The sequence below is a fragment of the Paralichthys olivaceus genome, chromosome 10 (genome assembly GCF_024713975.1).
Source record: "Paralichthys olivaceus isolate ysfri-2021 chromosome 10, ASM2471397v2, whole genome shotgun sequence".
NCBI classification, from domain to species: domain Eukaryota; kingdom Metazoa; phylum Chordata; class Actinopteri; order Pleuronectiformes; family Paralichthyidae; genus Paralichthys; species Paralichthys olivaceus.
Window position 1 is genome coordinate 8,434,355 of NC_091102.1, and position 24,429 is coordinate 8,458,783.

The window sequence follows — 24,429 nt, forward strand, 5'->3', positions numbered from 1 at the left end:
CCTAGTGCTGCAGCGGTTTTTTTTTTTTTGTAAATGCTGAATTAGAGTGAAGCAAACGTCCCCGTATTAACATTATATTATTTATAATACATATATGATGTATATTTGTTATCTATATTATTATTTATAATATAATCTGGTTCATGTACCCTGTGTGCTGTTTGATTTTAGTCCACCAGATGCCACTATTCGACAGAAGCAGAAGATAATCCAGAAAACTCACTGACTGATCATTGGAAATAAAATTATGAAAATAAAAGCTGTTGGTTTACGGATGCTGCGTAAATAATGAAGAGCACCATTGCTCTAAATAAGCAGGGGAGCATTAATATACTCTATAACCGTGCATAAAATAAAGATAATACACAAACATATATATTTTAATTTTTTTGGATTATCAAGTCAAAGTCAACTTTATTGCGAGTTCTGTCATGAGAACATAGATGGGATAAAATGCCTTTTCTCTCTGATCCCCGTGGAACACATATAAGTAAACACAACATGTAAGTATGCAGTATAATAAGTACTCAAAACATAGTACACAGTACAACATAGTATACACAGAGTATGCCGTCATAAGGCACATGGTGGACACGGTGATAGTAGTGGAAACTGGAATAGTGCAAAAAAGGATTGAGAGAGTCATTATTAATATTAGAAATAGTATTATTGTATTCTTGAAGTCACAGCCGACACATCTCAAATCAATCAATCCAATTTTATTTGTATGGCCCATATTCACAAATCATAATTTGTCTCATAGGGTTTCACAAGGTGTGAAATCCAACAGAGGAAATTACTTAGAAACCTCAGAGAGAACCACATGTGAGGGATCCATCTCCCAGGACGGACAGACGTGCAATAGGTGTAACTGAACACATCAACAAAATAACAGTATTTTAACAACAAGAAAGAAACAGTTTGTAACATAATGGAGTTATTACGTTTTTCTACGGCAGCGATGTCAAATGAATCGAGGGGTTATTGTCTTTAATGGTGGAGTATGTGTGTAGGCGTGTTGTATATCAAGCAGTCTTGTTGTAATCAAATTCCAGGCTCAGCTGCCACCACGATCACGATCCATCTGACATTCTACAGAAGTGGGTCAGATTGGAGATGTTACAGCTGTAACAACCTCTGCTGCTGACAGGTAGGGTGCTGAGAGAAATGTCCCTCGATGAAAGAACAGTAAGAGCAGAAAGCGTGTCAACCCGCGCACAGCGTTCATCTCCCTTCACGCTCAGATGTAAAAATAACTCAATCTGCAGCCCCTGACATCTGCTTGTACAGTTGTGAGCTCAACAAAAATAAACAAAGGTGAGATTTAATCAATGTGAGTTGGCTGATAAGAGGTGGCACTGATTTTTACCTCCAATCATCTATGAAAACTATCAGAAAATAAACATGTGACATGGAACAAAATGAAGCAAATCTCTTGTCCAATGCACATTGAATATGTTAACCTCTCTGTCATGTGTGGTCATTGGTATCTCTGCATTTAACATCTTGCTCTCAGCATGACCTTGGAGAAGACAGACAGATTATGTGCAGAGTAGCACAGCTGTTGGCCATTCAGCTCTGTCCTTGAGGTTTGTTGATTTGATTCCGCGGCATCTAAGTCAGCATCAAAACCCTTGGATGGAGAGGGCCAATCTAATCTGTTGGATAAAACCGACAGGCTACGAAAAATCAAGTCAGTATATGTCTGGAATATATGAAAGCAATGTGTATCTATGTATTAGTCATTGCTGAGGCAGAAATCGTGACACTGCAATAATGAACCGTGAGCATGCAGGATAGATTTTGTTGAGGATGGGGTTATGACCCATAATGACATTAACACTGTACACTGTATTATAACTGCACATATACCGCAGGTGGGCAAACAAAGATGTGGATAATCTATAGGCTCTAGTGTGGTTGGCCTGCCAACAATCCACCAGGAAACCTTGCAGCACCTGATATTTATCTGTTTGTGTATATTTGACGTTGATCAAACCTTTCTGAGCCCCATCGTTTTCAGAATCCCAGCTGACAACCTGCATCAGCCGAGAGGCGATGTAGCACTGCTGCTTTGTATCAGAACAAGAAGCAACAGAAAAACGCTTTGACATTTCTGCAGACGTTACATTTTTTAAATATTCTTTGGTAAAACGTCGACTACGCGCAATTCTTTTTAAGAAAGGGAAAATGGTTTCTTTCAACTCAATCATCAAGACGGAAAGAGGTGGGTTTATTCAGCTTGAATATAGATTTTAAGACAATGTCCATGTCTATAAACTGTATTATGCAGACTGTGAAACAAAGGAAAAGAGGTGAAGTATCTGTGGAGCAGTATATGTGGCGGAGACACACACACACACACATACATACATACGCTTGTCTCTGTGGGTTAATGGAAGTGTTGTGTTCTCACGGCCTCATCTTGTAAGACTGACAACCTACTACTCACCTACCTTTGACATTTGAGTCAAAATCTATGACACACACATATCATGACAAACACACACACACACACAACCTCTAATACAGGCACACTCACAGTTGCTCCCCTCCCGTATCCCACGACTCGATTATTTGAAATATGGCACTCTAAACAGCTGGAGGGCCCAGGCTCAATAATACAAAGCCAGAGCTGCAATAGGACGAGGAGTGACTCCAATGACCCGGCTGGGAATATCATATCATCAAGCCAAGGGACATGCTTATCATTCACCTCATGCCATGCACCCAGTGGCCTCCTTTGGACACCAGAGCAGCTGTGTGCAAATCTGCAAGGAGGAAGTGCACTTTGCACTTTTGTGCAGAAGTCAAGCAATTGATATACATTGATTATTCTGTCAGTCCACCTCTGTAATGACATTATCTGTGCATGCGAGAGAGTTGCTGTATTTGCATTTCTGCCAGGTTTGTGAAAGACGTAGTCGAGCTTGCCTTGACATCAGAATGAGTGACTCCTCTTTGATTTGCAAGTCACTGAACGGCATGCGCGAAGTGATAGATGTGGTGTCCATGGCTACAATGTAAATGTGTTGTCACCTTGGAGACGGAGCGTTGCTTTGAGTCAGAGTGCAGCAACTGTACATAACAGCAACAGTGGGAGCTGTTGGAGCTGTGATCAAGTGTCAGTCCACAAGGTTTAATGAGGCAGTACATTGTACTGGGATTGTCTCATCAGGGGAGTGCAACAGGCAGAAAGACTCAGTATTGTAGACATTCTCTGTTTTAGATGGAACAGAGTCATCTCAGGACACTCTTCATGTTGAGCAGTGAGACTGTACTCTCTGTGGTGGGAAGTACATTTACTTTGTCACTGTACTTAAGTACAACATTGATGTATCTCTACATAACTTTATTATTAGTTATTTTCAGCTACTCTTCACATTTACTCCACCACATATATCAGCAAATATCTATACTTTCTACTCTACCACATTTTTGCAAAGCATACATGTACACATAGTTTTCTATATTTTTGTAAAGTAATCAATAACAAGAAGGGAATTGATGCACTGATCCAATCAGGTAACATTAGACCCGCAGGTAACATTGGGCAGGTAACATTAGACCCGCCTCCTGCAACAGCAGTGTCACTGGTTACTTAATCAGAAAGGTTATTGTTGTACTCATACTTTTTGAGGACATTTTTGAGTATTTGTTTGTACTTTTACTGAGATGAAATGATTAAGTACTTCCTTCACTACCGTATAGTCTTTATAACATTATTTAGAGACTCCACATTTCCCCAATGAGTAAGTGCTTGGCGACAAAAATCTAAATTTAAACAAAACAAAAAAACAGGAAGAAACAGAACAGAAGTTGGTTATAGATGGACAGCTGTCATTTTACTATTCTATTCTGTGTATTCTTTTCTAATAATTCATGAATTGTGTTTAATATTTTAAGGCTAATACCAATAAAGCAAACTGAATTGGAATTAACTGAATTAGAGAGGAAGAGAGGAGAGAGAGAATGATAGAGAGAGAGAGTGTATGATGAGAGAGAACTCAGCAAAAGTTAGTTCCATATGAAGCGTGGTAAATATATATGATAATAATCATCATTATTTCACTGCTAATATGAAAACTACCACTAATAATCATTATAATTATTATCATTATCATTGTGGCAGTGCAGTGTAGCAGCACCATGGGGACAGTGGCTCACAATCACAGATACAGACTCTAGAGCTCCTGAGGCACCTGCACACAACAATAAGTGTGGCCTATACAATGTGTGTGCCAGGAATAAATAGGTTGGAAATTGCTGCATGTCTCAGACAATTAGTGGACCCCCTGTGATGAACAGGCAAATGTTTAATACAAGCTCCTTATTCTCTCATTTCCCTTGCAAATAAACCTTCTGTCAAAGCTATGCTGATATCAATCACTCTAATTAACCTGCATATATAAGTTTGTGCACACAAACGAGTCTATGTGTTTGTCATCCTGTGTGAAAGTGGAAGGAAGGGCTGAGGGTTTGGAGACTCAGGTTATTAAAAGCGCCATTTAGTAAAGTAATATAGTTGATAAGATAGTTTCCTCATTGTAATTAGACTTGAATGAATGCAGTTTTTTTTTTACAATGATGGACTCTCCTTCACAGGACTAATGCTCTGTTTACGCTCCTCACCATGTTTGATATATATTCACAATGATATGTTGGACACTGAGAGAGCTGAGCCACTTCCGAAAATGCCTCCATCATATTCTTAGCATCTTTCGAGAGTGAACGATGTTATCTAAGCCATCATTAATCTCCTGGTCTTTGCTCAACCTCCTCTGATGGTGAAGATAGATAATTAGCACATTTGGCCATTGTGCCAAAAATAAAGATGAAATGATGACTTTCAGAGAAGGCTGTCTTTGGCTCTCCAGACTCTCGAGCAGCCTCCAGAGTGGTAACATCACTTGCCAGAGCTGCTAAATCAAGCAGCCTTCAAGTGGCGTATTAATGCAATTCATCTATCCTGCACACAAACACACACACAAATGTATCGTTTTGGATTTTGCCATTTCAAAGTTAAAGAAGTAGCTCAACACGCATTGATTAGCATTAATACTCAAAGGACGGGGGAAATTAATACAACATTATATACTGAAAATGAGATACTAAAATATGGAAATGAGCCATCAGATAAAGCTTTTTTCCCTCGGAATGTTACATAGCTGACTGAAAAGGAAGCTTCCTGAGAGTGTCTTCAGATTTGATCTTGAGATCTTTGCAGATGGCCCAGGTATGTCCCAGCTGACAAGAGCTAAGGTACCTCTTTCACCCTACTTCGAGTCTGTATGCTAAGCTTATCACCTGCTGTTTCTACAGACAACAGAATGGTATTGATATCTAATCTAACTCAAAAAAATTGAATAAAATAGTACCACCCTCTTCCTCCTCTTCATCATCATGGTTACAATTATTATAAACTCAAGATACAGTAATATTTTAACAGCTACCTTGTGCGAGCTCATTACATCAGGAAAAACCAAAACATGTCTTATCTCTGTCAAGGACATTTTCAATTTGAAGGAGACACAACCATGAAACAGTGTCAGCAGTGAGCCCTGTTTGAGAGAGTGCAATATCAAGGACATGCTGTAATTATAATGTGTTCAATTTGGCCTGTGGAGACTTCCGTCTATGCAGACGGATAGAAGCCGCTGTCCTTGAAAAATGCAGCCATGTTGTCTGAGTGAAGTCCAAGGGTTTCCAAAGGTGAGGGTAACTGCAGGAATTTTGAGTTCATACACGGTCATGTTGGTTAAGTCATCCACTTAAAGAGCAAATTCACTCAATTTAGAGCAATCTCAGTCACTTTGTGAAGGTCAGTCAAACCAGTAATAAGTGATTGTTTGAGTTGTTTTGGGAGATCACTCCTGACTGAGCTGATACACCAGGACATGTAGACTCCGGTCGCCAATAGAAACAGACAGGGTTGTGGTCCAGATGAAAGGTTACTGTTTTATCCTGTGGGGATGGAAAGGCCATCTTTCATTTCTCATTTAATAAGTGTGTGTGTGTGTGTGTTAGTGCATGCAAGTGTGGGTTTATTTTGCTTATGCGAATGTGCAAAAACAGACAGTTTAAAAAAGAGATTGCTGCGTTAGAAAGGAGGGAACAGAAAGAGGAAAGTGTGCGAGGAAAGACAGTATGGGACACAGGAAGGAGAATGATTGAGAGGATGGGCCAACATACAAATCCATGTGGTGATTTACGTATCTGACATCCTGTATCACTCCATTTCCAATCATATGACCCTGTAGCAAGTCAGTGTAATAGCCATTGCTCAGGGAGCCATGTGATTTAAAGACAAGAGGTTCAACCTGTGAATCTGGTCAATATATCACCGCCTCCCTTCCTCTTCTTCCCCTCTTTATCTCCACACTTGCTTCTTAGTTGTTGTCTGTTTCAAGCTATTTCTCTTTCACACAGACAGACACACACACACACAGGCACCTCCCCACCTCACCCCTGAGGCCCACACAATAAGAGCTTAATGAAAAGGTACTTTACACTGGCGGCTGTGCACTGGGGAGATATCTTTAAATGTCACTGTTAATGGGAGGAATTAGCAGAGAGCAGGCTGTTCTGTATCTGTGAGCGTGTGCATCCCGATGACAGTGCATGATACCTGGTTAAACGAGTTACCGTTTGTTTGTGCTATGTGCGTCTGGGACTGTGAACTTTTATGTTAGCCCAACATCCAGCAGAATATAGCTGCGGTTCACTGCGCTTGATTTATGTTGCCCGGGCGCTCGGCTCTCCGGACCCCAGCTTGATTACAGTGTATCACCGCGGATACAGCCGTGACCCTACTGTGACCCCATAAATTAGCCCCACTGCATGATGGGAGCTCGCAAAATCAGATGATACCGATCTTCTCGAGCTGATTGATTTAACTATATAGTTTGGGTGTATCATTTATCCTCCCATAGTCTCCCTCCTTGAAATCGAGTATCTCAGTGGTGCAATGCATCACGGCTCCAGAGCCTCGAGGACTACAGTGAGAGGGATTGATGTTCTTCCATGGATCATTGCTGAGGGGGTCTGTTTAATAGCTACAGCAACAGTTTACATGCTTGATAGAAAGGTGTTAGAATGAATGCAGGTTGAAAATGAAGGCAAGTCAATGTCGTTGCTGTCTCATAGTCTCAGCCGATGAAATCATGATACACTGGGGTGGAAAAATGAAGGTACTTTCTCAGCAGACAAAGCCTGTGCAGAATTCATCCCTTTTGACCTTTTCCTTAACTTTGCTCTGTCTGAGGCAGATATTTACAGAGCCTTGCAGAGAAGATCAAGACTGCTAGAGAGAAAGGAATAAGTCTCCAAGAGAGAAAAGTGGATGTACGTTTAGGAAGGAAGGAGGTCATGGGTGTGGATGTCTGCAACTTGCTGCCTCCCTCACATCAAAGGAGCTTTTAGGGAGCGGTTAGCAGAGCTGCAAATGGGCGAGTAACACAATTATTAGCGACACAATCTTCACACTTCAATACGGACCCAGGTTAACCAAATTTCAAACGGCGCTTCCAAAAAAGCAACTTGTGAACACCTGCTAATGAATGGCACTCCCCTGATTGTCTCACTCAGGCATAGATTTTAGATTTCCTGGAGATGCACCAGATGTGTGCCGTGATCTTAAGTAGAGCAACCACCACAGGGAGAAAGGGAGAGAATTGCACGTGACTGGTCGACTGCAGAGTGTGTCTGCAAAGTCATCTGAGGTCAGCCGGTCTATGTGATGAGAAAGATGACGCAGGAGCAGCAAAGGGTTTAGGTCGAGAACGTCACGGTGCCACACAGAACCAGGCTCACAGACGGAGCAACCTCGCATACGAGATTGGACAGTGATCAAACATACAAGGAGTGTTGAGGGGAGAGCAAAAGCTACATGCTAACAGCCATACAGCATCTCTGTGAGGGTGTACATGTGATCAGCAGGGCTTTGATCCAACCTCAAACATCACCATGCTAACAGGCTAACTGTGCTAAAGTTAATGATAATGCTTCCCACCAATTCAATTAGTTTGTTAGCGTGCTAACATTTGCTACATGATTTTGTCTGTGAATTATTTCAAGGCAATTGACTGAGTGGATGTAGAGATATTTCTGTCAAGTATTAAACCTATCAATCAACTGACAGTGTACAGTGTACAGACAGATGTCCGTGGGCCCTGAGAGCTCAATGCCTGGAAATTTAAGAAAACACATGAGACACAACACATGCAAACGGAAGGAACATCCTCATCAATTTAAAAACACATGCATGGCAGATAAGAAAAATATGCAACAAATACTCACAACCAAACCAGTGTGTTTCATCTAAATTGTGCAGATTGTTTTTTTCTATACCCTAGAATGGGCCCTTTACATTTAAATACTTTATATTTACATCCGGAGCTAGTCTACTCTACGGAGTCCGTCATGTTTTTTACAGTCGTCCAAACTGGACAAACTAAACACCTTCTACGTTTTTATGACAACCGATGGCTACCACAGTTTATCTGTCATGTTTGGAAGGGGAGGCTGAGGTGAGGGGTATTCAGCTGCAATATACAACTTCACCACTTTATGTCATTAATTCCGACAAACTGAACCTTTAATTGGGTTCTCAAGGCCACCATACAGACGGTCATGTCTTAAAACATGCACAAAGCTGATACCAAATGAGAAGCAATAAAAGTTACCAATAAAGCAGTTACAACTATTTTTTGCATTTTAAGTAACTTTTGCTGATAAATTTTGTTGCTGATTTGAACAATTTCCATATCAGATTGTTTTGGCAGTTACACTGTATGACAGAAATGACACAAGTAAGCCGGAAATTGAACAGAGGGAACTCGATTAGCCCTGTGAGCTGTGTTTTAACACAGTAACAGCGGCTGCTTGGTGATTTTCTATGGCTCAGCATACTAATGCTCCAAGAGAGGAGGAGGAGGAGAGGGAAGGAGAGACGGGGGATTGGAGCAGAGGTACCACTGGCCTTCCTTTAGCCTTATCCCAGGTGCAATCGTTTTCCTGTGAACACACCACTCTTACAGGATGAGAAGTGACTGGGTCTCTGCACTGGATGTAGCTCAGATGGCATGTTTGCCAGGATTTGACTTCACTCCCAGTTCTTCAAAGGCTGCACGGCGCTATTCTTCTCCCCCCTCTTTCCTGTTGGATATTGGGGCAGACACATCCCTTTCATCAGGGGGTATTTTTCTCTGACAGCACAGATTAGCGAGAGGCAAATGCAGTTAGACACGCCAGGCTCATCTTCCTTGCTTACACACTCAGCCTTTACCACGCATTTCACTAATAGGTAGTTCATCCAAGGTCGTCCATGTGTTGTCTCTGAAATTCAGCATATGGAATGATTGTATAATTCAAATCACATGAGGGAGTTCAAGGGAAACCACCACTTCAAATTTGTTTAATCTTTATTTTTATGTCAACTGAATTCAATCAGAACAAGGTATTCAATGTCCACCTCAGATTGGTGATTGGTGAGATGCTTGGTGTCTCATTGGGCGTCAGCTCTCTGCTGGATTGAGGAGCTTCAGTCTCCATCCTAAAATGTCTGTAAATCTTGCCTTCTGCTGTTTACACTGGGGCTGAAGCTGGTGTCACAGGGGCCCACTCCTTCCATCTGGAGGAAGCAGGCCCATGGATTTGGTGCAGATCAAGACAGTCCCTGAAAATAAGACTCTCGTTTGTCAACAGCACATTAAATCCTCAATGTGTATATTTTTGATATATATCTGACAATCACTTCGTTACGATCATTAAACCTTTTTATTCTTGGTCAAATGTTTTAGAGATTTTTTGCAAAAACATCTTATTTGCTGCTTAAGGAAACAAAGTTTTTTAAAGCTGTTTTCCTCTTTGAACTAGAGTAAGAATACTTAAACCCACTGTGTGATTGGTCTGTTCCCAGAGCTATTGTTCCCCATGCAAGAGATGTGCTGAGAATGTGAGAGCATTGGGCCATCAATGATGTAACATCAGGGTAAGACAGCATGAAGACAAACAAGATATCAAATAAACTGTATTTAATCATATTACACATTCAATATGTTTTCATGAATCAAACTGTTGTGAAATATTGTGACTGTGATTTCACTGGAAGATGTTTTCTAATCCAGTTTGTGCCGTAAGTTTGTGCCATTAATAGAATTAAATCTAACACAAACACGTATCCTTGATCACCTATTTGAATTCTGTATGTTGCCTTACCAGTGTAAAAGCTGGATCTCCTCAATGGCACCCTTGCTTTGAAGCTGCAGACTTCAGTGAACAAAGAGATCTAGATTGTACTATGGGAACACGGGCCAGGAATCCAGGATCATGGATATGGGAATAGGCAGTGTCCTTGGGAAAGTGAGCTGTGTTGATAAGCCGCTGAGGGATTCCTGGAATGGAAATGGGGTGAGCCAATCGATCAGGAGAGTAAAACCCTGAGGCGGAGCAGAGGTGGTGATGGGCGGGGTGGGAGGTTGAACAGTATGATGGTACCTCCATCATTGCTCTAATCCCCTTGATTCCAATGACCAATTGAACACTCTGGGAAATTAACATTTGTTTCAGCAATCACTGTTCACACTCAGATGCAAGGACCAGTTATTCTGAATACTAAATCCCGTTTGTGGAAAAGCATTGATACTTGAATAATCATGAAATAATTGCTATTTTGCAAACCAGCGTTTTCGATTTTTCGAATTTTCTTTTTGCCTTCAGGGCTTCCATTCTATTCATTTCTCTTGGGTTGAAAATCAATCAGCTGACTCTAGGGACTTTTACTTTGTTGTGCCATCAATCACGGACAACAACAACAATACATTTGTTTCTGTTAAAGTAACAGTTGCCAGTTACATGTGCAGTTGTAGAGCAGACAAAGGGATCCGTTATGAAAACAGACAATAGCAAAACCAATTTTTTAACCCCCCTGTTTGTTTATTTGAAAGCAGGATTACACAAAACTAACTAAACCCATTTCAGTTAAATAATTTGATGAAGGGTGGGGAGCCTATAAAATTTTGTTGCAAATCTGGATCAGGGGTTGTTCAAGAATTCCAAAGTATTGAACTTTCTTTAATATTGCGATACAGAAGGTTTTATAACATTTTCATTGATTTCTCAGAGAATAATTCATAGATATGGAAGGAAAAAGGATTATTTATAAGTCCTTTCAATTTGGTGCAGATTCAAATAAAATATCTATATCTAAAATATCTGGATCTTGTGAATTCAAATGTGGTTTCAAAAGGGGATTGTTGGACCATGGGGGAGGAACAGACTCTACTGAGTGCCATTCCCATTCACTAAATATTCACACTGTTATAAAGCCCTTACAAGAGGTCAACTAAACATAACTCTACAAGGCTAACAAAACAAAACCTCAGCTCTATTACCAGAGCTAACTAAGTGAGCCAGGAGGGCAAGATATACACAAACCAATAAACAAACACAGGGGAGAACAACAGTTGCAGTAACTAAATCTCAAGGCAAAGACACCCTAATCCCCCCATGATGTCCGAACTCTTGGTTTGGTCCTTTGCTTGGGCCTTTGCATTAAACCAGGCTCCGCCCTCAGCTCAGGTCTTTTGCCGGACCAGGAAGTAGAACTCCAGGCAGGTAAGTCAAAACAAAAAGAAATGAATAAATGCAATTTAAACCAACTCTCAAAAAGAACATTAACTGCCTGTGTGCTGAATGTAGAAAAAAATGTATTGAAAAGGAGTTAGTGAACGTATTCTAAACCTGAACTGTTGTGTCCAAATGAAAGTAGCTGAACTCGAGATGTGGTTGAATGTGTGAAACTAAACCTTCCATTGTTTGACTCTGTCCATCACATCAAATGAGAATTTTATTTCAAAGCTCACACTCAGTTATTTAAACACAAAATACACACTCGTACAAACACAAGTATATATTGGTAACATTATACACACACACACACACAGACACACACACACACGATATCAAACATAGCATTGCAGGTGCAAACACTTGCTCTTGAGTGGAACTTGAATCACGCTTCTCTTGTCACAGTGTAACATCCACTCAGTACAGTGAGCCTCGGCAGAGGGTGTTGTCTCCTCTGACCAATCAGAGAGGCTGACTCTGTCTTTTTCCTCTCTGATGTCAGGCGGATGAAAGCAGGGAAAGAGAGAGAGAGAGAGACTTGGAGGAAGAGGAGGACTGTGGAAGGGTTGAATTTGAGCGAGAGCTTAAGGAGAAGCCATATCAGAAGGAGTTGCGCGAGGTCAGCTGTGTGGGAGAAAAGGGGAGAGAAGCGAGGAGAGAGATGTGGTATTAGAAATGGGGAAAGACATGTAGACGGATCATTGACAAGAGGAAAAAAGAAAAAAGTGAACCGGAAGAGGAGAGGATGTGAATGAAGAGCATATATCTTCCAGTCAGCAGTAAAGTGAACAGGGAATGAAAGAGATAAAGTGACAGAATTGCTTTAAGAGTTCCATTTCCACGCTGACACAGAGTGTGGGAGGTGTGAAGGTTGTGGATTTGACACAAGTTTGGCAAATGAACATGCGCACAGTGAGATGATGTCACCTGTCTCTCTCCTCTATCTCCACCATCCTGTGATTGCCACAAGGTCCAGTCCAGCAAACACCTCTGTCCTCTTGCCTCTCTCTCTACATCAGGAACACTGACAGCATCATCTGAAGAAATTGTATAGCCAGTATTTCTTCAAACTTATTGTTATCACTTGGGAAACAGTATAGAATGTAGTTACTGTTTGTAGTTATAACATAAATCAGACTTAAAAGCATCAAAGACAATCCTGGAAAACTGGTCCTGAACCTTACGTCAAATTGTTTTTGATTTATTTATAAAATATTCTTCGACATTTATAAAAATAGTTAAACGTACAATACGTAACTTTGGTCGCTAGGCGTCTCTCAATCGAAACAGCAACAAACAGAGTTTGATAATGTCAAGAAGCAGTGTGGGATCATGGGAGTTGGTGTCAATGAATCTACCTGAGGTGACTCGGGTGCAAATAATGTACAATTAACATCTTTAAAAAAGTTTTATTCGCGTTACGCATCAAATGGCAAAAAATCAGTCATCTATTACAAGTGACCAATACAAACAGAAAGAGGAAAAAACTGCTAACTGGCTAACTAGCTAGCAGTGTGAGTTTCCATTGTTATTTGCCTAGAGATTCACAAAACCATGGGTAAAGAGGGAATGACATAATTAAAAGATGATCAATATTAAATGTCCTGTTACCTTGAATAAATATAACATAGGTCTTAGATATTTTAATGAAGACATTTTACATATGATATCTGTATGAAAAACTGTCCCTTTAACAAAACATTATTATATAGAAATCCATTTAAATACAAGTAGTGCAGCAAGAGAAGATAATCAATGTATGTACAATTATTTAAGAGACACACACACACACAGCATGGACAGTGGATGAGTCATGTCTGCCAGCCCTTACTGTTACTGTGATAGCTCCAGACCAGCAATCTGCATTCATCACACAGACGTTCTCCCTCTTACTCCCCCCTCTCTCCTGCCCTCACACTTCTTTTGTCTCACACACACATGACATGCACAAACACACACACACTCTCAGACACACACGCAGGTAGGAGAGATGCTGTCAAACTGACAACTCTCTGTTGAGCCACACACACTCCATATGTTGCTGATTGGCCTCCTCTCAGGTGCTGAACTAAGTCAGGCGTTCTGCCCTGAAAAAATTTAAATTGCAGTGTCTGGAAATTGTATTATGAGACCCCTGGCCACGTTTTTATATCCATATGTCTACTGAGACAGCAGGGTGAAGGACCAACATACACCACATTCAGGGTTAAAGACTAAAAATAAAACCGGGCAACTTGAGCTAAAGGCAAACTAGACAACCCCGGCCAAACTAGGACGTCTCTTGCCGCAAGGCATGATCACAGCATCCTGGAGTGACGTAATATGAGAGAGGAGCGAGTGATGAATGATGAGCATTCAAGCACCTCTTAACAGATGTTTTCCACCATCCGCAGTTTCAATTCCAATCAGTGTTCCTACCACACTCTAGACCCTACATTTTGAACAGTTACCTTAAAATCAGGGGTGATATAGAAAAAGTAAATCAAAAAGCAAACCAAATCTCCTTGTGTTGACACCCGCTGACATTTGTGTGTTAAATCAGCAAATTCAGTTAGTGACAAGACTAATTCCTTCCACTGAAACCTGACATAAAGTGACCCACATTACTCACTTTGTCCTTGAAAGGCAGTTTAATATAAGTAGCTTTTTGAATGCAATCTGTTAGCTTTTTGATTTTGGTTGGCAACTTAAAACAAGCTTTCTCAGTGAGTGTGGTGTCATCAACACCACAACAGGAGGAAATAAACACCTCGGGTTTCTCAAACAGTATAACTTCCATAGTGATGAGCTGTCCATGGTGCTGAAATTCAATGCTGAAAGCTTTCCAACAATATGTCACGTTTGGGTTCAATTCCCTGAGATATCCAATATATTGCATTGTTATTTATTTTTGGCAGAGGGTCGGTGGTTATTTGGATTGGTGATAGATGAGCACTTTTCCTTCCCGACAACAATTAGCTGCCTCCCAACTAACCTTAGGCACAAATTAATCAGGTAATCATCTCTTGTCTTATCCAGCAATATACAGCCAATTAAGACTAAGCAACACTCCCTTGTCTCTTCGGTAGCACCCCGAGCTGTGCGCGATGACAATGATTAGTGGCTTTAGTGGACGAGGACGAATGCTGTAATTTACTTTCAGCTCCCTCAGAGTAATCTGTCCCTGCCTCCCACTGTCACACACACAGGAACATTGTAGGCCAAACTGTAATCAGGTGTTTGTTTTAGACAGCCCCACTGACCAAACACAACACAGCTGATAAGGTGAGACCCACTTGCAGGAAACAGGTACATGATATTGTTAAACATACAAAACCTGATGATTGTACAGCTGTTTTCCACTTGTGCCCGTGCAAGCTCAACCATGACAACATTTCGCTGGTGTTGTCAAAGCCTTTATTCACATCTTTTTAATTCCCCCTGATACAGCCCACAAATGGGCCACATCAATGAATCTTAATGACAGCATCAAAACACTGATCGTGAGTGCACTTGCATCTATCCTGCACCAAAAAACAAGATGTCGCCAAAAGTGTGCGTCTTGCTGTGCCAAGACAAGATTTGGCGACTATTACTGATGAGGAGAGGAGAGGAGAGGAGAGGAGAAGAGAGGAGAGGGGAGGATAGCCAAAACACCCTTCACCACCTATGTGTGCTCCCTCTCTCCCTCCCTCCGTGTGTGTGTTTGAGTGTGTGCATATAGGCAATAAGCTGCTCCGCCACTGCGCAACGATGGAGCTATCGCAACGATGGAGATGACGCAAACAGACCCAGCTCTCCAAAAAAGTGTTTCAAGACGAACATGGCGGCAACTTAACCGCGGTCCAAGATGACAATGGCCACCGGGACACAGGATTCCAGGCTTTCCGCCCAGGTACGGGACAGAGACAGCAGCCTGCGTGCATCGAAGGGGCTCGTCGCTCTTTCCTTTAAGTGAATCTGCGAAGCGAGCGGCGGCGGACGCGCAGCATCAGTAGCCCTACACACCGAGAGGCTCGCAACAGCTGGTCCTCCCTGCACCCCCGACGAAAGAGAAACAAACCCGGAGAGGGACGGTAGGGAGAGAGGGGGCATGCGGTCAAAGAGGACGCCGTTTCCCCCCGGAGAGCCATGGAGAACCGGGATGCGGCAGCGCGAAGCTTAATCTGTGCGGGCGCGCTAATTGGATCGGAATAGCACCGATTGCTGCGGGCGCGATAGAAGAGCGCCCTGGACCGGCGGAGGCACGGCACCCCACCGCTACAGGAGGAGAACCAACCGGACTCCATCTCCCCCCCAAGTCAATGAGTATTGTGGCAGAGCAGCCCCCGCGGTGGAGTCGGCCAGGGCAGCACTTTTCTAAAATATGACCAGGGGTGCTTGGATGCGTCGGCAGCATGATGAAGGCTTAAAATACTGGTTTGCACCCCGAGAGAACGAGAAGCCGTTCACCGAGTCAGAGCGGGCCCAGAGATGGCGACTGTCGCTGGCCTCTCTGCTGTTCATCACCGTCCTGCTCTCTGATCACTTGTGGTTCTGCGCCGAGGCGAAACTGACGCGGACCCGAGACAAGCGGTGGGACGCGGGGCTCGCAATTACGGACACGATGGGCGAGCACCCGAACTCCCTCCACCGCCACCACGTCCCAACATCACCCGACCCCCGCCGTCTCGCCAGAGAGCAAGATGTTATTTTTCTAGGGAATTCTACCAAATCTCTGTGGCGAATGGACGCCTGTCACCCCGACAGCCTGTCCAAAGACTGCTTCACTTTCACGGACGCGGAGACCGTGTGCCTGGGCCTCTCCGGTGGAGGTGGCAAGGGGACGCAGCTGGCGTACGTGAATCTGAGCGATTTGTACCTTTCTTTTTGTAATTCCTACTCACTTTTGGATTTGTTTTACGGGTTTACGAGTCCGGTCGATTTGAATTGCACCCTGGATATGGCCATGGGGGTGGATCTGCTGGGATGCAGCGAGTGCGTCCGGGCTTATCAGCGTCTTGACCTGGAGGCGGAGGAGAACTACCGGGAGTTTGAGCTGCTGGTTCAGAAATACGAGACGGATGCGTACTCGGTCAGGACGTGCATGGAGGAATGCAAGGTAGGACCTTAACGAGGCCAGGTCGCGCACGCGCACACGCGCCGGTTCATTTAAGGGGGTGGGTTCACGGTCGTCATGGAAACCGTTGGGCATACCTATCAGTATATTGGCATTTAGTTTGAGTTCAGACTCACCTGTGCCTCCACTACACCACTTGGCCTGTCAGCTGCACCTCATGACAGCTCAGGTCACCACATAATCCTCCAGCTGTCCCTCCTTTCCCCCGCTCTCTCCTTCTCTAAGTCTTTCCTAACATGGACTATACTTTGTGACCTGTGACTGTGGAGGTGTGCACCACAAGTCGAGAGAGTGTTGTTCATTTCAATGCTGTCATCAGCACACATGCAATTTCTGCACCTAATCCAGGATTTGTATTGTCCCAGCAGTTCGCTTGTTGTTCCAATAACATGGCAGCCTCGGAGCTTATGTCTCAGGCCCTGGGGTGCATGTGCTGTTCAATAGCATCATATACCTGGGTCCACATTCAGCTACACACACAGATACACTTGGTGTTGTGTTGGTTTAGGCTTCAAGGCCCTCTTGGCTGCATCAAGCAATGCTCCTCAGCGCTACCTGTGGAAACAGTGGGTATACACTAATTAAATTACACTTCAATCTGTTTCATTTGTTGTGTGCTGGGTTGCTGTGTGTCCCCCACCTGATTAGCTTAACCACAGGTTTTCATGAGCTCTATTTGGCTGACACACCGGAGAGATGTAAAATATGCAACCTGGAGGTCTTAGAATCGATGGCTGTGAAAGCATGAAACATTGTTATTGACAGGAGGGAGGGTGCCTCATACACGGGATGCAGAGATTTATGATAAGCTTGACTTGTGCTGTATCTGGTTGTAAAAGCACTACATGCATTATCATGCTGCATAAACTGTACCTCCATCTATAAACTGGCTTTATTTGTGCTTCAACTTAGCATCTTAGCAGCACTGTGTCATTTTTGTGTGTTAGATGCTCCGTACTTTGACCAATTTCCTCATTTTAAACGTTTTTTAAAAAATGTAATGACGGCTGTTTTCAAATGTGTCTAAACCCAGGAGATGCTGCATCATTGCCATGACAACGCCACAACACAGGTCAAGGGATTAACTTTTAAAAGTGCGAAACCTTCCCTTCAATCTGCCCGAATAATGATTCTGCAACCCAAATTCATTTTCTACAAGATAGATGTTGTACGAAGGCAGATGGTCAGGATGCTGGGCAGAGTGCTGATAATCCATATGTGTGTGTGATGAGTTACTGGGAGGATGTACTGTGGATAAACCTTCCCATTGGAATGATGCTGGTTTTATGTGTGCTTATTGTGAGTCATACCTCAGTGTGTTTACATGCATATATATTTACAGTATATATGTATGTGAATTAATCTATTTCCCACAACATCTTGTAGCTGCTTCCTTCTTATGTGATCTAATCATTAGTTAACATTTGCACTCCTACTCCTACTGCGAATGTAATAAGACTCAAGCACGACTAGAGCAGCCTTTTAGCCCCTTTAGTCCGATCTGAATTTCTAATCTGGTTCAGTGTTTGTGTGACCTTTGCGTGAGCACAGCACCCCAGGCATGGATCACAAACCACTGCTCCTTGAAGAACCACTCGGTTGGACTATAGAAAAAAAGACAGAAGACAGCTTGAAACTGTACTTATTCACTATTACCTCTTATGCCACTTGTTTCATTAATCTCAGGCCTCTGCTCAAAGCTTTTTTCAAACCGCAAACTGTAGCATCATATGGTGTCTGCGTCTGCTGTATGCTGTCACAGGTGTGAGGTGATAGAGGAACAGAAAGACAACAAGATGAAAAGAAAGGATGAAAGACAGTGAAATAAGAGAAGTAAGATTTAAAGGTGAACAGAAAAAAATGCTTTGAAGGTAAGAAGATGCCAGATCCAGGCAACAGTATAAATACAGTGAAACACATTGAAGGATAACTACAGTTCTATAGTTCACCATGAGCAGATGTTGTCATAACAGAAACTTTCACCTGGTTGGTGCATGGAACTGGGATCTGCTTTGTTTCCTGTCAGATAATGATGTGACACAGAGGTTTATCACTAAGCTAAGAAAATATAAAACAATTACAAACCATGCAAGAACCATTCATATGTTTTCACATTTGGTTAGTTTAAGTGAAGCAGATGCTATGGGCAATGTAGCTAAATGCTAAATGAAGTGGCCATCTCTTCTACTTTTGCTAGGCCCTGATAATAACTGAGGTGTACATAATGATAATGACAATTATTGCATGTCAGTGAATAAGTGATACTTCACTTTCTTGGGTTTTAAGCAATGCATTTAGTTAGAAATCAATTGGCAACCATGATGTGGACGGTCGTCTTACCTCAATGAGCCCTTCCTCATTCATGTTGTTATTGTGTCTAAACCTAACCACACCATACTATAGTATTATCACATCATAAAAGGGTTATTTGTTTTCTACAGGGACTTTTTGTTCTCCTGCTGCCGTTATGGGAGGGAGCTAATTTAGGAAACAGTCCTGTGGGTTGTATCAGGGGATATGGGCAAACAACACGTGGTTGATTAGGCTGGAGGACCTGTTGCTATTGTCACAAACCAATAGCACAGAGACATTTTTAATGTTATTAGTAACACCCATGGTTTTCTTACTACAAGTCAAAATGTGTGTGGTAAAAGACAGTTGAGGGCAGTAATTAGCCGGATGCTGCCGAGCATTTCCTGATAAACTCATTACAGGACCATAAAAACATCAAGGCACTAAAATAAAGACACAAAGCATGTTGATAGTAACCTAGCAAGGTTCCTAGTTTCCTGTTGTTTGAGATGGAAGAATAACAACATAGGATGAAATGTGCACATCATACACAGGATCAGCAAAAGATATAAAGGAGGAGTGATGTGACTTTTTTAATGTGAATTAAATCACTATTAATGGACTATGATTACAACAAGACTGCTTGATATACAATCTGCCTGCTCACATATTCTACCATTACTAGCAATAACGCAGAATTTCATATGTATAAATAACATCGACACCACTTTCCATTATGCTAAAAACTGTTTCTTCTCATCAGAGTTAAGGTTTCTACGTTTCTTTCCCCCTGTTAATGGGATTGTTTTTGTAGCTTTGCATTACTCTTGTTGTGGGTTAAGGACAGAGGGTATCAAACCTTGTTACGCAAATAACATTTGATTTGATGATAATAGTTTTTAATGTGAAGGTGTTGGCAAAGATCTTGCAGATCTGTATTCATCCTTTTTCACCCTATATTGTTCTCTTAATTTAGTTTTAAGACTCTTTTTTTTTCTTTACACCTGTATGCAGTGCGCACACACACACATGCACGCACACACGCACGCACAACACACACACACACACACACACACACACACACACACACACACACACAGCCCCATGTGCAGTGTTTCCTGCAGGTCCAGACCTGACTGTCCCTTCCGGTGTAATTTAATTTGCACTCCCATAATTCTCTGCTTCTCTGGTGGCTGTGTCTCCAGGGCTGTCTCAACATGTTGATCTCCTCTCTCCCTCCATCTGTCACTGTTTCTCGCTCGCTTTCACATCCTCTCCCTCTTTGTCTTTCTCCCATCAGTGTCAGAGCTCTGAGGAGCCAACGTCACACGTACACATGTGGCCAGTATCTGTCCCTGCATTGCCTCCACCCACTCCCTCATCATCCTTATGGACTTTCTTCCCATTGGCGGTCTGTTGTTCTCTCTCTCCCCCTTTCCCCTCACTGGAAATATATGGGTGTTGAGCTCTCTTTTGCGACTGGAGTGATGGATACTGATCTAGAGTAAGGTCCTTTCCTTCCCTTCAATTACAGGCCTGTCCACACAGATCACACTGGCTGCTCCTTCACCCAGCCTCTCTGGCCCTCTGCGTATTCAATCACCTCTCCTCTATCACTGTCTATTTCTACAAGACGATTCAATTGAGCTCCCATTTTATTTATCTGTTAAGGCTTATGTGTTAGCACTAAACACACAGAGCAGCTGAGGCATCAGGTTTTTTAGATATTTGACCCAAATTATTTGTCAAATCGACATTTTGACCTGATGGTACCGTGTGGAAAGTATAAGGATCATTGAAGTGATAAATCTTATTGTATGTTTGCGCCAAATGTTTGTTTTGCAATCCATTTAATAGTATAGATTTAAACTTTATTCTTGATCTTGGCCCAAAAAAATATCTCACAACAAGGTGGAGCTTTTAGCTGTATTCCTTGCTCTTCTTCAGGAGGCATCATTTTATGTTTTCACCCCTGGTCATTGGTTTGTTTGTCAGCAGGATTATGCAAAAACTACTGAATAGATTTCTACAAAATATGATGGAGCGATGGGACATGGCATCGGGACAAAGGGGAATCAAAGATTATGTTTTTCATTTTCTTTAACATTGCATTTTCTTTTTGACATTTGCACAAATTTCCCAGGGTTAGCAGAGGTATGTGCGGAACCATTCTAGTTTGTTGATGAAGATCATGAACCAAATTCTTACACACAAAATAATGAGCCCTGTGGCGGATTTTGAAGAAGTATTCTGCTGTGGCACAACAGCGCTGGATGGACAATGAGGGGATCAGACATTAGACTGTACTGTAACTCTCAAGTGAGTGACCACATCACTATTTCCTGTAATGTGGATGTACAGGTATATCTGTAGCAATGTTCAAATGAAAATGTAGTAGAGCCTAAGTTTAGGTCAACTTTATTTTAATACAAATGGATACAGTGCTTCAGTCCACATTTGTTGAACTGCTTTTAATGATCAAATGAGGCTTTAACACAGCTCATCATCTTCATGTTCTTCTGCTATCAGCACATATGTCATGGCCCCTGCACCTCAAGTCGTGCACTTCTCTCTCCCTTTTCTCAAATTCAATTAGGACTCTGTTGTTTCTCTGTGCAGCTCAAACGGATCCAGGGAAACTCCCCTTCATATGAGCTGCCAGTGTTTGTTTCTCCCCAGGCAGGAGATAAGGGAATGCATCTGTTCGAGAAGAACACGGCAGCACTCCCATGGAAACGCCTCTTCGTCATCCTCTATTCCCCATCCACGCAGCACAATGAGACCGTACAGCCCCCTCCCTTCAATGCCTTGGGCCTCAGCTCCTATCAACACATCCACAACGATTTCTCTCTCTCCATTTATTTTCTTCCCTTCTCCTCTGCAGGCCCCCACTCTGACAAAAGTTTTTATCCTCACACAGTTAAACACATGGAGGATTGATGTCCTGTTCCTATGATGTGTGGGAACTGGTTGAGTCTGCTAAAAAACTCTGTGACTACTGTATGTTCTTGTCCGTGACTGTGTTTTGTGCCTGTGTGCAAGAACAGGCTGCATGCATCCAGTGATTCATTGAACTCTGCAGCCCAGCTCTACTCACACAGAGATAAAAGTTAATGCATCCAAATTCAATCAGATCATGACATAAACAAATTATCACTTTCACAAAAGGGCCCTTTGCTTTCTGTCTCTCCTCTTTCTCACTGTTATGCTTAAATGAATGATTTGATGAGTGGGTGATGTGTTATGTTTGATTTTTCTGTGACGAGAGAGAAGTGGCTGGAGAGAGCGGAAATGGTTCTTATTGATAAATGACAAATGCATTTGAAAACTGGGCACATAAAATCGTTGCACATCAGGCATTTTTTGTTGAGATAACGATAATTCAAAGTGTCAAAGTGGTCAGTGTCTTCATAGCTTTAAAATAATAACTGCAATGTGCCTGTGTAGCAGATTCTGCACTTGTGTTCTGGAGGTAGAGTCCTGAACTGATCCATTTTTGCAAACCAGCACCTGCAAAGCTCTGTACAGGACTCGACCCATTACCCGATATCACCTCCAAGTCTTATCTGGACCCGTCCACATCTGTTTACATATGACCTGTGACCCCATCCATGATTAAACACAAATGCTACATACACAGTTACTTGCATCAAACGCATCATGGCCTCCTTCTCCTCCCATTTTGGTGGTTGAGTTGTGTATCTACGAAATGTGGCAGAACCTGTGCTCCTGCAGTTGCCATTGTGTTTTCTCAGCAACAACGTGCTAGCTAATTCTGCCTATCAGAAGCTAACACACCTTTTATACAAGCAGCAACACTAAGAACGTATTAGCTACTAGCTATTTTTGTCTTTATGTGATCCAATTTGATGTCCTAGCATGGTGCTGTGTCTGTAGTGACAGATATTTGAGGGGAAGTGAAGGGGTCAAAGGTGGTGTCGTAGGCTTTCCCAGTATTTCACATATTGATTCCCTGTTTGAGTCGACTGGGGCCATTTTGTTTCATGTGAGTATGAATGGTTGTTTGTTTCTGTTTGTTGGAACTTCCCCTGCGACCATCAAAGAATAAGATGTATAGATAATGGAAAGATGGTTATTTTCTACCTGTAACACAACTTTGTTGAGAGCTACTGGACCCAGAGCAGGACTCTGTGAGGAGGCAGCTGATATCTGCCACTCCAGTGTTCAGGACGACAATGGAATAATAAACTTGATTTCGAAACACAAACCATTTGACATACCCTGGTGCTTTCATGACCGCCCAGCTCTGTTAACTTGTCTGAAGCTCTCCTTTGTTTTGAAATGCACATGTTGATCCAGCCCTCTCTGTCAGCGTGACACTGATCTGAAAACTGGATTGTTTGTTTGAAAGGAAGAGAAACTGGCTTTTTTTTTTAAATGGAATCCATTTAATCAGAACTTAATTGAAGCAGCTCTTTGGCAGCCATTTATAGAGCACAAAGTGCAATGTGCTATTTAGACACAAGTATATTTTTAGCGTCAGTAAGCTGTTTAATGGTGACGTACATATGGAACGGAGGAGCACATCACACGTCATGTACAATCTCTCTCTGGCAGGTAAAAGCATCTCAATTATAAATGATGCACTGATTGGGCTGATGAATAAAGTTTGATTCAATCTGGTTCAGATAAATGTACATGTAACTTTCTGTATATAATTCTGATGCTGCCATGTGGCTCGAGTTGAGTGCAGCTTTTATGTTTCACCTCCCCCGGCTGCACCCACTGGCTCTCCTCCCTTTTTTCTTAAAGCGAGAAGAGATTTATCTCAGACAAGCCTATTTCATTAAATCTCCAACCACTTCCTGCTTACATACAGGAGTGGTTGGTTTGTCCAGAGGGTATCCCCCCCCCACAATCTAATGCCACCACAGACTGTAAAGATGGATGATGCATCTCAACTTCCTCCCACTTTCCAGAAAGGAAGTCAAAATATTCTGGATATGAACGCTGCTATTTTGCACATTTGGTGCCAAATTGGGGGATCAAGCTGCGTTAGCAAGGTCCCGTTGATACATGCGCTCGACCAATCAGTCAACCAATCATTGTTTATGGGTGTAGCTTTGGTGAAAGGGCTGATGGGATGTATCGTTGCATATTTTCAAACTGTTACCTGCTCTTTCTAGCTTTTTTAGGATTACCAACGCTAGCGTTAATATGCAGGAGGCAGGATTCATGACCTAAACATTCAGCCACCAGGTGCTGATCGGGACACTTTGGCTTGATGTTCCGGGAAGCTCTCATGTCATTCATGTTTTCCTCTCTACATAAATAAAAGGTCTGTGAAAGAAGCAGCTATCTTGCATTATAATAGACGCTGAAATGATAATATCGCACCAAAAGTAGACATCACACTCAAGTAGACATAGTGATTTCAACACATATAAGTC

General features: G+C 42.3%; 1 protein-coding gene across 1 annotated transcript in view; it reads left to right on the top strand.

Annotated features, from left to right (window-relative positions):
* Window positions 1-15,219: 15,219 nt before the first annotated feature.
* LOC109631243 (NALCN channel auxiliary factor 1) overlaps window positions 15,220-24,429 on the top strand; it is a 73,079-nt gene continuing 63,869 nt past the window's right edge. Inside the window, exon 1 of the mRNA XM_020089877.2 lies at window positions 15,220-16,708. Within this exon, the coding sequence (XP_019945436.1) occupies window positions 15,974-16,708 (735 nt within the window). The 5' untranslated portion in view covers window positions 15,220-15,973. The remainder of the gene's footprint in view (window positions 16,709-24,429) is intronic.